At 51.6% G+C, this 14,896-nt stretch overlaps 8 protein-coding genes across 8 annotated transcripts; 7 read left to right on the top strand and 1 right to left on the bottom strand.

The window, feature by feature from the left end:
- Positions 1-149: 149 nt before the first annotated feature.
- Positions 150-817, top strand: COCCADRAFT_35980 (uncharacterized protein; the record flags this gene model as incomplete). The annotated part of the gene is made up of 2 exons (XM_007713166.1): positions 150-408; positions 462-817. The coding sequence occupies 2 exons, from the start codon at positions 150-152 to the stop codon at positions 815-817; spliced, it is 615 nt and encodes a 204-aa protein (XP_007711356.1).
- A 426-nt stretch (positions 818-1,243) lies between these two features.
- On the top strand, positions 1,244-1,813 carry COCCADRAFT_93713 (uncharacterized protein; the record flags this gene model as incomplete). The annotated part of the gene is made up of 1 exon (XM_007713165.1): positions 1,244-1,813. The coding sequence occupies one exon, from the start codon at positions 1,244-1,246 to the stop codon at positions 1,811-1,813; it is 570 nt and encodes a 189-aa protein (XP_007711355.1).
- Positions 1,814-2,271: 458 nt separating this feature from the next.
- COCCADRAFT_4254 (uncharacterized protein) lies at positions 2,272-4,226 on the top strand (the record flags this gene model as incomplete). The annotated part of the gene is made up of 2 exons (XM_007713144.1): positions 2,272-3,064; positions 3,112-4,226. The coding sequence occupies 2 exons, from the start codon at positions 2,272-2,274 to the stop codon at positions 4,224-4,226; spliced, it is 1,908 nt and encodes a 635-aa protein (XP_007711334.1).
- Positions 4,227-5,718: 1,492 nt separating this feature from the next.
- Positions 5,719-7,733, top strand: COCCADRAFT_25501 (uncharacterized protein; the record flags this gene model as incomplete). Its single annotated transcript, XM_007713155.1, has 4 exons — positions 5,719-5,814; positions 5,869-6,028; positions 6,081-6,833; positions 6,889-7,733. The coding sequence occupies 4 exons, from the start codon at positions 5,719-5,721 to the stop codon at positions 7,731-7,733; spliced, it is 1,854 nt and encodes a 617-aa protein (XP_007711345.1).
- Positions 7,734-8,333: 600 nt separating this feature from the next.
- COCCADRAFT_93684 (uncharacterized protein) lies at positions 8,334-8,501 on the top strand (the record flags this gene model as incomplete). The annotated part of the gene is made up of 1 exon (XM_007713164.1): positions 8,334-8,501. A coding segment is annotated over one exon (168 nt), but the record flags the coding sequence as incomplete, so codon positions are not given.
- Positions 8,502-8,524: 23 nt separating this feature from the next.
- Positions 8,525-9,838, top strand: COCCADRAFT_25500 (uncharacterized protein; the record flags this gene model as incomplete). The annotated part of the gene is made up of 1 exon (XM_007713154.1): positions 8,525-9,838. The coding sequence occupies one exon, from the start codon at positions 8,525-8,527 to the stop codon at positions 9,836-9,838; it is 1,314 nt and encodes a 437-aa protein (XP_007711344.1).
- Positions 9,839-9,919: 81 nt separating this feature from the next.
- Positions 9,920-11,004, bottom strand: COCCADRAFT_25499 (uncharacterized protein; the record flags this gene model as incomplete). Its single annotated transcript, XM_007713153.1, has 2 exons — positions 9,920-10,214; positions 10,265-11,004. The coding sequence occupies 2 exons, from the start codon at positions 11,002-11,004 to the stop codon at positions 9,920-9,922; spliced, it is 1,035 nt and encodes a 344-aa protein (XP_007711343.1).
- A 1,002-nt stretch (positions 11,005-12,006) lies between these two features.
- Positions 12,007-13,476, top strand: COCCADRAFT_35974 (uncharacterized protein; the record flags this gene model as incomplete). Its single annotated transcript, XM_007713163.1, has 4 exons — positions 12,007-12,049; positions 12,112-12,215; positions 12,308-13,401; positions 13,455-13,476. 4 exons carry the CDS (start codon positions 12,007-12,009, stop codon positions 13,474-13,476), a joined length of 1,263 nt encoding a protein of 420 aa, XP_007711353.1.
- Positions 13,477-14,896: the final 1,420 nt, after the last annotated feature.

Genomic DNA, 14,896 nt, shown 5'->3' with positions numbered 1-14,896 from the left:
ATGGCGCGCGAAACTCATGACGCAATTGGCGACTCTCGAAGCTCCCCAGTGGCGCCGAAGCTCTCCGCCACCCCTCAGTAATCAACTCGCGGTTGGACAAAACACAGCCCCAAATCACCAACACGACAACTCACATATCCTCCTTCCACATGCGCTTCCCTTCCTTTCCAACATTTCTCCGCACGATTCATACGGTAACAAATACAACAACCGCATTCCTTCGATCTAGCCCCGCAACTGGCATCGGTCGCACCATCTACAACACTCCCCAACGCGCAGTCCTCTACCGTTCGATGCCAAATATCCCCTTCTTGGGCGCTCTTTTCGGATCCTCTAGCAGCATGTCCGACAACACGAACTATCCAGTGCAGAAACCCGAGGGCGAATGGCAGGCACAGTTATCGCCTGGTATGGCCTCCGACTCTTTCCACTACAGCGACAATGATGCTGACATTTCCCAGAGCAATTCCGTATCCTCCGCAAGAAAGGCACCGAGCCACCCGGCTCGGGAAAATACGACAAGCACTACCCGGACGCTGGTGTCTATACCTGCGGCGGATGCGATGCGCCTCTCTACAAAGCAAACCACAAATTCGACTCTGGTTGCGGATGGCCCGCTTTCTGGGACGCCATACCCGGCGCGGTGGGACAGAAGCCGGATCCTGGTCTAGGCATGATGCGGACTGAGATTGTCTGTAACAACTGTGGAGGTCACCTGGGACATATTTTCAAGGGAGAGCGATTTGGCAATCCTAAGGATGAAAGACATTGTGTTAACAGTATAAGTATCAATTTTAGCGCTGAGGATAAGAGCTGAAGCCAGGAGACTAGTCAACGGGGGAAAGAGAGGTTGTAGTGATGTGCGTACCAATGATGTTGAAATGAGAGAATTATTCTAGCGACTTACTTCTGCCTCACCTGGTCTGCGTATCTGTTTCGGAGCATTCTATCGCCGCTTGCTTGCTCGTCATGTGTCTGAATATATTGATTGGTAAAACACTCTGGTAAAGTGAACACTAGGCATCGTGCAACCGTACAGTAGAGATGAGTATAACAAGCATATAACTATCGTGGTTATATTGTTTCTACTACCCACGCACAGATTCTCTATGCGTCATACGATTTGCCTTGATTCAACAGCATGCCTACAGTGCCCGATCCAGCTTCCGCCACTGCGGCAGATCCTCCTCTCTGCGGAATTTGTCCCAATGAAGCTACAATCACTTGTGTGATATGCGACAATATGAAGTACTGCTCGACCATCTGTCAAGAACGCGACATCATGCAGCACGACATACTCTGCGGCAGTTTTGAAAATTTCAAAGAGCGCTCCAGTCCCAATCACTTCCGCGCCATCTACTCCCCCATCGACTCATTCTATCCACGCTTCATCTGGCTGCGCATGACGGGCACGCGCGGCTCGCACAATGTAGACGCAGCCGATATATCACAGTATCTAACTGGAGTCCGATCTGCCCGCATCCACACCTCATCGCATTACGGCATTACTCCAGAGCGCGACTACGAGACCACGATCGTAGTTCAGCACGATGAGAACTTGTTTGGCGGCGGCCAGCCACTTAACCTGTGTCTTTCCTTCCTGCTTGGCATTTGGCCACTTCGCTGGCGTGGGGCGTATGTGGCTCATGCATACAAGTACACTGCAATGCCGGACCCGTCTGATTATGATGATACTGATGCGAAGGAGATTGACGTTCCCATTCTGATTGCCTTGGATCTGGATACAACAAGCTTGGGTCCTTTAGTAGCGAAATTTTGGGACATGAGGATAAATGGGTACAGTTTGACCTGATGAGAGAGAGTTTTGCTGCCTAGGTGTTCATGATGTTGGAGGAAAAGCGGGATTTGGAGCATTCACTTGCGGTAATGCGATGGTGGAAATGGAGGGATCACTTTGCTGGCAGTAGTGAATTCGATGTTCATTTAGCATCTCTTGGGCTTCACCCGATTTGGACATTGCGATTCAGTGCGTGTTTCCTGTATGATAGTTACGCCGGACTTAGACCCCCCCCCGGATATAATATCTGGCCGAGTGGCAACCTTAGGTTGCTCTCGAAGCGCCCACCACTATCAGTCAAATTTTCACCAATGAAACGTCTTGGTTGATATTATTAATGGCGCGCTACTATGCGCGGCCGAGACGCCTGATCTTGGTACCGGATATCCACACTCAAATGCCGGACTTTCTTTTCTTTTCTCTTTGGCTAACAGTTTGTACTTGGCCTTTGTTAGCACACACCCGCTGAGCTGATGGTATCGAGCGCTCAAGATGCAAATGGGGCATCCACCTCTCGAGTGGCGTCTGGCTACGGCGCCACTCGCACAGGTTTCAGAGATGACTCAGGCGAACAAGAGGCACAATACAACTCGGAAACTGCCCGCTCAGCAGCAGACACTAGGAATACATCGCGGTCGATAGAGCATAGCGCAGACGGCGTCGGAGGTTTTTCTAGCAGCCGAAGAAATAGGTCACGCGACCTTTCTATCAACACCAACGTTACCGACACAGCCACTGAGGATGGCAGCGAGACTGGGAAAACCGAATCAGCGAACAGGCCCGTATCATGGAGTGCACTACCGCGCAAAGATCAGCTTCTAGTATTGGTGCTGGCACGACTTTCCGAGCCCTTGACGCAAACATCACTGGGTGCATACCTCTACTACCAACTGCAATCTTTTGATCCTTCTCTCTCGGAGTCAACGCTCTCGTACCAAGCAGGAATCATCGGCGCAACGTTTCCCGCAACTCAGTTTTTGACTGCAATGCTATGGGGCCGCTTTTCCGACTCCGAGTACGGCGGTCGCAAGCGCGTCATTTATCTTGGTCTGGTAGGCACCATGCTGAGCACCATCGGCTTTGGATTTTCGCATAATTTCGCCATGGCTGTCTTCTTCCGGAGTCTGGGAGGGATCGTGAATGGGAATATTGGCGTCATGAGGACCATGATTAGTGAGATTATCAAGGAGAAGAAGTTTCAGAGTAGGGCGTTTTTGCTCATGCCGATGACGTTTAATGTTGGAGTGTTGATCGGACCGGTGCTGGGTAGGTGAAGTGCGAATGGGGTTTTGTGGCACTGCTAACGTGAGTAGGTGGTATACTCGCAGATCCTGTTGCCAACTATCCGTCGTTGTTCGGACCAGACTCTACGTTTGGTGGAAAAAATGGTGTGCAATGGATGATGCGGTATCCGTATGCGCTACCTAATCTTGTCAGCGCCATGTTTTTATGTTTGTCGTCACTAGCAGTTTTGTTCTTCCTAGAGGAAACCGGTGAGCTCTGCAGAGACCGTCCTGATTTCGGCCTTCGAATGGGACGCTGGATACGCCGGACGATCTTCTGCCAGGACATCGCCTCTGAACGAGGCTATAGCATGATTCCTAGCCATGACCTGGAGTTACAGCAAACACCCACATCGCCTACTCTTCATCAAATCGATAAACCAAACAAGCAGGTTCGCCAACAACTTCCCTTCCGCCGCATCTGGACCCCCAACCTCATCATGACAATGCTTGCCCACGGCGCTCTCTCCATGCACGTAAGCACCTTCAACGGCCTCTGGACCCTCCACCTCTCCACCCCACGCTTCGACCCCGAGCATCCATACCCCCCATCGTTCAAACCCCACGGCCTCTTCTTCACCGGCGGCCTCGGCATGCCCCCTTCGCGTATCGGCCTTGCCCTCGCCATAATTGGCGTAATCGGCCTCCCCCTTCAACTCTTCGTCTACCCGAAAATCGCCCACAGACTCGGTACAACAAACTCCTTCCGCGTCTTCACCGCCTTCTTCCCTCTAATGTACTTTGTCACGCCCTTCTTGAGCCTCGTGCCCAGCTGGACGCCGCCGCCCCTCGGTGTCTCCGGACCATGGATTTGGATCGCCATTACGGCGGCATTGTCGATTCAAGTGCTAGCACGCACGTTTGCATTGCCGTGCACGGCCATTTTGATTAATAATGCGAGTCCCCATCCCTCGGTGCTGGGGACGGTGCATGGAATTGGGCAGTCGGTGTCGAGTCTTACGCGCACGTTTGGTCCCGTTTTCTTCAGTTGGTTGTTTGGAAAGGGGCTTGAAAGGGGGGTGATTGGGTTAGCGTGGTGGTGTATGGGGCTTGTGGCTGTGGGTGGATGGGTTCTTGCGCAGGGTGTTAGGGAAGGTGATGGCCATGAGATTTTGCTTGAGGGAGAGAGAAAGGAGGGGGATTAAACATAGAATCTCCCATCTTCTTTGCGTTCATAGATCTTTAGAATTTGTGGTTTCTCGTTTTCATTAGAAGGAGAACACATATCTTTTTTTTTCAAAACTGCGGAATTAGGTGTCTTCTTTCCTCCCCGGTTTACCCCGCATAAAACAAAGAGCGCTTATCTATCTGCAAAGATTATGATTAACTTTTCGTTTAACCGGGGGAAACGGACGAACTATTAATCGGCTTACCCTGTCTTATACTTCGCTTGCAGGGTGCGAATGGTGCCGAAGCGGGGGAGTAATGTGGATACGATGCATTAAAACGTATTGAGGTGAGTTCAATGTGTCTGGTGGTTGTGTGGGATGTCATTTTTTCAAGTTGACAGTGTTGGTAGTATATAGAGATGTGGATGTTTCCTCTTTGCAATTTCACCACGTCCGAGAGTTTTGTTTTGGCGGTATTACTGTATTCGTCCGAGTTCTAAATGGAAGTGAATTGGTTGAAATGTAGTGTAACTTAGTCAACCTTAGTACCATCCTAGCTTCCTGCTGAGCTCATACTGCCGGAAATGACAAGTCCGACCCGCATATATCGGGTCGGATCGTTGGAGTTACAGGCGCAGATCAATCATTGTTTTCTTCGATAAAGGTAAGTTTTCCCATAGATATATATGTAGACCGTCTCATTACATTTTCTTTTCTAAACAGAAACGCGTGGTGTTCAAGACGTCATCGCAGATGTCGTTCATTTGAGAAACAAACAGGCGAAACCTATAAATTCAACTCCGCTTTTGATATCAGTAAACCAAAAATATCACCTCGTACTACATATGCTAGATAAAGCATGAACAACAACGCCCCTGTCGACAAGACCACACTACATCGTCATGCCGAGGAAGCAAAAAACGTCCCCATGGCGATGAAACAAGCTCCATTCCACCAATCCTGACATAGTCGCACTGACTCATCTGTTTCGACATTTTAGTCACCACAGTAGTGGGTGGTCAGCACCAGACACAAGCGTAACCTCGGCGTGCAAACTACGCGCCCTCAGAAAAGAATACTACCCCGCAGTAACCCCGCAAGCAGTACCACGACCCACCAACCTCGTGATTGGGTGATCCACGCTTCCCCTACGCAATGTATCTCGATTGATACGCCGAAAACCCACTCGGCCCACTGCATGAACTGAATGCGGGTTGATGATGATGAGGCGGGGAAGATGTATGGGGATTCTCACGGCTAACAGATGTCCAAGATTATGGTGTCATGTCTATCGGATGAGGGGCATTACAAATAATACCCGAGATCAAAATGAAATGTGGGTTACACGGAAGTGGAAGTTGTACGTAGCCGGTGCTTGGTATTGTTTTAAATCTTGAATTTATATCCAGCTTCGGGCGTGCCGGATTGTTGACGTCCCCGACATAAGAGACAGACGAATTGTTTTCAGACATCTCAAGTTACCTACTATCCACGCTGGAATTGGCTTGATCATACTTACTCTTTGGAAATGGCACCAGATCTCAATGGTGTAGCCAACGGCGCTCGATGGGACTATTCGACCCCGGGATCAAGCGGATACAACATTCCGGACATCGTCTACAATGTAAGTATGCGATACACTTCCATGCACTGTGACTCTAATTTTGATGGCAAATAGGACCCCTCATCGCGTAGGGTGAAAGTCTTGACCGTTGGCGCTGGGCTGTCCGGCATACAATTGGCATACCAGATACAAAAGTACACGCAGAATGTAGAACACGTAATTTACGAAAAGAACCCAGGCATTGGGGGTACATGGCTCGAGAACAGATATCCAGGTACGCTTTACGAAGAACACGCTCGTATACATGAAAGTAATTTTTGTGGTAGGATGCGCATGCGACATCCCCTCACACGCGTACACCCTCAACTTTGCACTGAACCCGGACTGGCCCCGCTTCTTTTCCTACGCCCCAGATATTCTCAAGTATCTCGAGAAAGTCTGCGATGTATTTGGTCTACGCAAGTACATGACATTCAACACTGAAGTGGTGCGAGCAGAATGGCAGGACGAGGCTGGAAAGTGGAAAGTCACACTGCGGCAGAAGAGCCCTTCAGGCGAGGAGCGAGAATTCGAAGAAGAATGTGACCTCCTGCTGTACGCCTCGGGAATTCTGAATAACTACAAGTGGCCGGGTATCAAGGGTATCAATAGCTTCAAGGGACGCATAGTGCATACAGCCGCTTGGCCGCAGGACTACCAGGCCGAGCAGTGGAAGAACGATCGCGTGGCTATTATAGGCTCTGGTGCTTCGTCGATCCAGACTGTACCCACCATGCAACCGCACGTTAAGCACATGGACATTTTCGTCCGCACGGGTGTTTGGTTCGTCCAGATTGCGAATAACTTTGGTCAGAACAAGGAGTACTCGGAGGAAGAACGCGAGGAGTTTCGAAAGGACCCAGGCAAGATGGTGGCGCATGCCAAGGATATTGAAGATCAAGTGAATGGGCTTTGGGGCACCTTTTATACGGGCAACGAGTTGCAGAAGCAGACGCAGGATATGCTTCGGGAGAGAATGAAGGAGCATATCAAAGACGAGCGATTGTTGCAGGGATTTACGCCGAAATTCGAGGTGGGATGTAAGTTGCTCGCTGGATACCTGCAAAGTCGCATGAATGCTAATACCATCTTCAGGCCGTAGAATCACACCAGGCGACCCGTACATGAAAGCCATTCAAGAACCGAACGTCGACGTACACTTCACCGCCGTCAACGAAATAACCGAGAAAGGCGTCATCGGCGCCGACGGCATCGAGCGAGAAGTCGACACCATAGTCTGCGCAACAGGCTTCGACGTCACCTACCGCCCACGCTTCCCCATCATCGGCAAAAACGGCGTGGACCTCGCGGAAAAATGGAAAGACGAACCAAAAGGCTACCTCGGCCTCGCATGCCCAGACATCCCTAATTGGCTCATGTACGTCGGCCCTACGTGGCCCGTAGAAAACGGATCGGTGACGGGCCCGCTGCTCGGCGTCGCAGAGTACACCGTGAAAATCATCAAGAAGATGCAGCGCGACCATATCAAGTCGTGGGTGCCTCGCCAAGACATTACCGACCAGTTCAACGATCACGCACAGGAGTGGATCAAGCATACAGTCTGGAAAGGCGAGTGTCGCTCTTGGTACAAGAACAACGACACTGGCCGCGTCAATGCCGTGTGGCCCGGTTCATCGAATCATTATTCAGAATTGATTGAGACGCCGCGGTACGAGGACTTTGACATTGAGTACCTGCACAAGAATCCGTGGGCGCATCTGGGAATGGGGTATGCGGTATGCAATGCCAAGTTCCCCAATAGCGATGTTAGTCCGTATTTGCAACTGGAGAATATCGATCCGGAGTGGCTCAAGGCGATTGGGTATGAGGGGCCGGCGAAGGAAGTGGAAAAGGTGAGGCAGGAGAAGGAGGAGCCGGTTGTAGAGAGGAAGGGGACGGATGCGGGTGTTGGGGTGGGTAATGGGAATACGTCGACGTAGGGAGACGATGAGTGTAAGGTTTAGACTTGGGCTATTGTCAACAACACTAGATTGAAAGGGGGAGGGTCTGGGTTATTTCGCGATGAAAACTAGATTGTTTGCTAGTAACTATCAATGTTAATCTTTCATGTCATGTGACATTAATCTTATTACTCTATCCTGACCAAGCAAACGCTACAACAACTACGCTTGAGACCAAAACCCAAAACTACGCCGAACTCGTATTGCTTTTTCTTAACCCCGCAACCCCCCTTCAATCACCCTAGGCTGCAAGTTCAAGCGCCACTTCATCGGAGACAAAAAAACGCAGGTACCACGTATGCAATGACCCCTTCGTCCATATTACTTTTTCGATCTTCCGCCGCGCCATCGTATTCCAAGCCCTCCAAACCACTCTCCCGGGACCTCCCCTCGAACCCCCTAAGATTACGATGTGCAACCAAACAGCACCAATGCGTGTCATTCGCAGACCAGGATAAGCCAGGCAAACCAAACACCTCAATATTAACGCGGGGAAGCCAGCATCTTTGAACCCGCAACCAAGCATATCCCAGCCGACGTCCCTCATCACTATGTTTAAAAAAAAACGCCACAAAGCGCACCCCCACCATGCGATCCAATCGAACCCGTCCCCCTTCCCCCCCGCGCTATCTCCACCCAATCAGCACTCAAGCGCATCCCTACGCTTTGCCCGCCGATATAACCCCGACTACAAAACTCCGACACTTTTTCGGCTTGGCCCAACACTCCCCCAACTCCAACCAGTAACTACTGAATTTAAGCACATTACCATGGAAGAAAAGAAGCGCCAGACCCAACCTACCGGGACCATCCACCCGCGCATCATCATCCACGGCGGCGCAGGAAACATCACTCGCGCATCCCTACCACGCGAGACTTACGAGCAGTATCGTAGCTCCCTGTTGCGCATTCTAGATGCCGCCGCGGATAAGCTGGCGGAACCGGGTGCTACGGCGCTCGACGTCGCGACGTACGCGGTTACGCTCTTGGAAGAAGACCCGTTGTTTAATTCCGCACATGGAGCGGTGTTTACGCGCCGAGGCAACAATGAACTCGAGGCTAGCGTTATGGTGTCGGATGGGTATAGGAAGCGCGGCGTGGCATGTACGTTGTTGCGGCGGGTGCGGAATCCGATTCTGCTAGCTAAGGAGTTGCTTGTGCGCGGGGAGCAGGCGGATGGGGGTGGTGGTGCCGGGGATCATTGTTTTTACAGTGGGGAGGTTGCGGAGGGGTTGGCGAGGAGTTGGGGGTTGGAGATTGTGGAGCCGAGTTGGTTTTTTACGCAGAGGAGGTGGGATGAGCATTTGAGGGGGTTGGAGGAGGAGGGGAAGATGAGTGGTGATGCAGGGATGGGGGTACGTGAGACGAGCGAATGGGAGAAGAATCATTATTTACCGCTAGGGACGTGTGGTGCTGTTGTTGTGGATTGCTATGGGACTATATGTACTGCTACGTCTACAGGGGGTTTGACGAACAAGGTTGATGGACGCGTTGGCGATACACCAACTATAGGAGCTGGATTCTGGGCCGAAGAGTGGTACGAGGATGCTCCAGCTGCAAAGATGCAGTATCAGCCCGTCCCGCAGGCTGTGGCACCAATAGACAAGCTCTCCAGAGGCGACCTGTACGGTGCGCTTGGCGGCTGTCTCCCAACACTGGGCTCGTCCTCCTCAAGACAAACCGCAGCAACGCCAAGTCCGGACAATAAAGAACCTATCCCTGTTCGCCATGCCGTGGGTCTTTCGGGGACCGGCAATGGCGACTCTTTCCTCCGCACATCTGCCGCCCGAACGACAGCGGCCAAATCTCGCTTTTCTTCGCAATCTCTCAGCGACGCAACCACATGGATGGTCGGCCGCGGTGGTGAACTCCAAAAAAGTGCCGGCAACCGATGGGACGGGGTCCACGAAGGTGTCGGCGGAATCATAGGTATCGAGCTTGTTGGGAATAAAGTACAAGTCGTCCAGGACTACAATTGCGGCGGCATGTTCCGCGCCTGGACCGAGGAGAACAGAAGTCGCAAGGTTTCAATCTTTCGAGAAGATGGGTGGGGGAGCGGACCGCAAAGTTGGTGGGATATCTGAAACGTGCGTTCATCGTGGTCGGACCGTTAACAATCATGATAAAGTATATATTCTATTTCCGGCACTGCCGAATGACAAGGATTATACTGGATCGTTTACACTCTTTTGTTGGCGATCTGTCAGATTGATCGTGTCGGATTGATTTGAGCGAGAGTCTTTTCCGGAGTTTGTGACGGTGTATCCTGTTGACTGCCACTTGAAGCCATAGCCAAGCCATTTTGCGAAATGAGGAAAGGTAGGGAAGGCACCGCAGAGGAGGAGTGCGGAAATCTCAATGATGGCGCAGACTGCGAGAATGGCAAGCCAGTATGTGTTGTCTTTGCTGTCGAGGTGCAGGATGGTGTAGTGGAGTCGGACGGCACTGCTAACGCATGCGCTAGTGCAATGGTTAATTTTACATCGTCACCCATGGTGGAAAGGACTTACAGAAGCGCAGCTCCAAAGATGGCAGAAACGGCAAACTTCTTCTTGATGCTCATCTGTAGGCGTGAGACGACGTAGATTGGAAGGAATAAAAGAGCAACGTCGGTCACTAGGTTGATGATGCCGCTCAGGAGACTCGGTCCAGCATGAGTAGGGAGGCACGTTCCTGGGATGAATGGATCCCACTTCTTCTTTATGGGATTGCAGGGGAAGATCCAGGTGAACAAGCTTGCGGTATAGACGCAGCTGAAGGAGACAATGCAAGTCCAACATGACCAGAACATGAAGTCTCGCGACTTGCTGTTGAAGGTGGACTTGATCTGAAGAAGCACACCGAGCTTTGTGGTATACATGGCGATGCAGTAGACGATTTGGACCCAGTAGGCGCGGCGTAGAGCACGCATACCCTCGCCAACTGTGACATTCCATTGATGCTTGCCAAAGCCCATACTAATGCTGTCTAAAGTGACGGAAACGAAAGCAAAGTACGTGACTGTTGCGGCAATCATGACTGCGTCATCGAAGGTGAAGAGTCTGGTGAGGTAGGCTCTGGTGAAGATACGGATCATCATGGCGATTCCGGTAAGGGCGAAGCAAGTGATGATGATTGGCAGTCCCCAGGGCCAGATGGTTGAGGCATTGGGGTTGAGTGGCATTTCGCCTGTTGGCGGCATGAGGGCTGGACAGCCGGGATCGGGTCGCTCAGCGCCCAGGCACTTGACAAGCATTTCCAACAGTTCCATGGTGACGATGGTAGCTGTTCCGCCAGAGAGAGGTAAAGAATGTTGGCTGAGAAAGATGATGTCCGGGTCGAAACCAGGCCATGGTGACAGTGACCAGCCATATACATAGTCTAGGTGGAGAGCGAAAACACTAGCAGTAGCCAAAAGTCAATTTCCAAGTAACAGTCTTCTACGCTGGTGCGGCGCCATGTTAGTGCGGCAATGGACATGGTTAGTGAACAGGATGGCATGGCGAGTTGATGATACTAGTGAAGTGTGGCGTGCGGGTCGGGCTGCAAGGGACCACTAGGAACATTTACGCGCAATAGGGGCGGGAAGCCCTTGTTGAGGGGCGCTTCATAGTCGCACTCGGAGCGTTTTCCCAACGACCGGCTGTCATTTGTGTCTACTGACTGAATGCCGAATCTGACGGACAGTGGTGGTAATTCTTAGTGGTTGTTCAAAATCAATGGATCACAGTTGGTTTTCTTGAAGTCCAGGAGAGATGTAGATAAGAACAGGCTGGAAGGTCTACACAGCACAACTACATGATAGTACTATTTCGGGCACTGGTCGGCGGGCTGCTTGGTGGTAGGGGTGAGGACATAGTCGCGCGATGCTACCGGAAGGCGATCCTCCGTCGTCGATCGACGGGTAGCGTAGTAGAGATGAAGGTCAGGGTGCCACGAGGTAACAACTGGATGCATGACTAAGGCGAGGCGCGTCGCGCATCTTGCTGTATACAAACGTGTGACTTTTGGTTGTGCGCAGTGTTCAGGTGGTTGGGTGGATTGGACGAAGGCCAAGCAAAGGCAGAGGACGCGTCGGATGTCGGATCGGACGAGGGCGACTCAGCCACACTATGACATGGTCCCCCGCGCTGACCCGCCATGTTCCTGCCGCCCGCTCCAGCACCGCATGCACTGCACGCTCTCTTTCACTCTTCCACACATACCCTACATCCACCCCTAGCAGCGCCTCTTTTCCTGCCTGCCGCTCCGCAGAGAGCACACTACCGCCGCCATGGGCTTTAGTCTCAACAACCCGCTGCCGTCGTCCATGGCCAGTAAGTCATGGGCTCTGTTGCTGTTTCGGCTAGTGACGTCGCTGATACAATCTTCTCTCCAGGCGAATGTCGCAAGACGGGAAAGATCCTGGCCTCCTTTGTCGACCCGCGACAGGCTTTCGGGCCCGACAAGATCATCCCGCCAAACGTACTTGCAAACGCAAAGGTAGAGTACTCTACTAGTTTCCCCTTCGCTATGCGATGCGCTTGGGCGCTTGGGCTGCACAACACCTTGTACTGACTGAACATGCTCTGTAGGGCCTCGCCATCCTCACCGTTTTCAAGGCTGGCTTTCTCGGCACTGCGCGATTTGGTTCCGGCGTCGTCGTCGCACGTCTCGCCGACGGATCATGGTCGGCGCCTACAGCTATCGGCACTATTGGAGGCGGCTTTGGCGGACAGATCGGCTTTGAGCTCACTGACTTCGTCTTCATCCTCAACGATGCCTCTGCCGTGCGAACATTTGCTCAGGCTGGTTCGCTAACACTGGGAGGCAATGTCTCCATTGCCGCAGGTCCGGTCGGTCGCAATGCCGAAGCAGCCGGCGCAGCCAGCTTGAAGAGCGTGGCGGGCATTTTCAGCTACAGCAAGACAAAAGGCTTGTTTGCGGGAGTTAGTCTTGAGGGCAGTGGTATAATCGAGCGCAGAGATGCCAATGAGAAGCTTTACGGACGCCGGTGGACTGCCAGGGAAATCCTGAGCGGCCAAGTCCCTCCGCCACCAGCTGCTGAGCCGCTCTTGCGCGTCCTCAACTCCAGAGTGTTTTCTGGTGTAGGAGGAGCGCAGAGCGTCACAAATGATGCCATGTACAACGATATTCCTGTCTATGATGATGCACACGACAATGTGGTTTGGCAGGGCCGCCACGGCTCTGCCATGGGTGAAGGTGTACGACGAGATCGCACTGGCTCAATGGGCTCACACCATAACGACTACCAGTACAGGGACCACCAGCAATCCTCTTCTTGGGCAGACGATGTCTACGACCGACAGCCATCATCCGCACCTGGCGGTCTCAACCGCTCATATTCCACCCGCGCTAACCCTACCGAGACCTTTGATCGTATCGACTCACGGAACCGCGCCTCGACATTTGGCGATGACTACTATTCGTACAGTGATCGCAAGCCTGGACGACCCTCGGCCCCGAAGCCAGTCTTTGGCCAGACCACTGGACAGAAGAAGGCGAGCTTGCAGTCCGACCAGGCCATAGCAAAATTCACCTTTGACGCTGATCAACCGGGCGATCTCGGCTTCAAAAAGGGCGATATCATCACTATTATCAAGCGCACCGACAACGAAACCGATTGGTGGACCGGTCGCATAGGAAGTAGGGAAGGCATCTTCCCAAGGTACGTCTTGACTTTGCTCGCTACTACCTCGTATTTTTGCTGACTCTTTAAAGCAACTATGTTGAGACCGTGTAGAAGATGACGTGGATAAGTCGAACATCTAGTCCATCTGTTCATCGACGAAGATGATGTCTGAAAGTTTTGCAAATTGTCATGGCTTTCTAAAGCAGCTACTGCAATGTTTGTCGCCTGCGCACGAAGACATTCGTGCCGTCTGTACATACGCTTATACCTCTCCCGTCTCCTGTACTACTCTTTCCTTACCATTTTTGTCCGCAGATACCTTTGTAGCGTACTCTAGCATCGAGCTTATTTACTCCTGATAGATGAACCCAAAGAAACCATCAAAGTTAACTTTCATCATGTGCCGTGGTTTGCTGGTCAGTTGCTGCCCGTTAGCCTTGGGCATCTGTGAACTCTGTTGCCTAGCTGCAGCTCTAGTCCATGGTAACCACAATAGCCGCCCATCGGCTTCTATTGGAACACTCAACGAAGAACACCACATGATTGGTCCGTAGAGAAACTCCACTATCATTGGTTCCGAATAAATATGCCGACATGTCATGAATCGCTCCGCGTGTGTGTCAAACCTAAATAGCAACTAAACAAGCCTCAAGCGACGAAACCCAAGCATCGCCTTTGTTCTTCCGTCCTTACCCCGACGCTTAGTCTTGTTTACTCCAACTCTATACGCTGCTGCTGCCTCCTAGCCGAAAGCCACACCGGCATGCGGCATGTCGATAGGCGACAATTTTAGTGGAGAGGTTAGACCCCTAGTTAGTTTGAGGAGAGAAGGAGTTAAAGAGAGAAAAAAGAGGGATCTGGTTTCCCCTTTGGGTCCACATGGTATTGTGTTGCCTGACTACACCATCATGAGGAAAAACACCATCTTTTTCCATTGTGGATATTTTTTTTTCTTGTCGTTAGGTGGTATGCCTTTTTGGGCAAAACTTTTCTACATACCATACCTACGCACCCCTCCCGGCTCCCCCCAACATACACCCCCCCCCCCCATATTTTTTTCGCGTGTCAAACGACCCGCTCATCCCATCTGCACCCCTACCCGCCAGGTACACCCCGCCAACATCTCTTCTTTTTTTTATGCACTCGCTTCTGTTTGTGTAAAAAAAAAAAGCACAAAATATGAAGCACGTGTTTCCTCCCCCCCCCTTAGCCGGATTTCCCTCTAAGTCCGCTTTTTTCTCTTTTTCTACATAGCCAAGCCGGGCATTTGATCAACCAAGTAAATAGAATATACAAAGCCATGGTGGGGAGCTAGACGTATGTGGCTGCCAATTGGAGATTTTAGCATCCCGTACGGCTGTGCAGATCATTTGCAAGCGCGGCTTCGACGCCCCACCTTGCTACACACCTCGTTTTACTTACCTTGGGTTGGATTCACTCCACTTGTTTGGTATTTGTTGTATTTATGGGATGAGACATGCTGAGTGGTTGTTGGCTTATACAAAAGGGGCAGGTGGGGTGGTTTTTTTTT

The sequence above is a fragment of the Bipolaris zeicola genome (assembly GCF_000523435.1).
Source record: "Bipolaris zeicola 26-R-13 unplaced genomic scaffold scaffold_56, whole genome shotgun sequence".
In the NCBI taxonomy this organism is placed as follows: domain Eukaryota; kingdom Fungi; phylum Ascomycota; class Dothideomycetes; order Pleosporales; family Pleosporaceae; genus Bipolaris; species Bipolaris zeicola.
The sequence above is the reverse complement of the archived record's forward strand: the minus strand, read 5'-3'. Positions and strand labels throughout refer to the sequence as shown.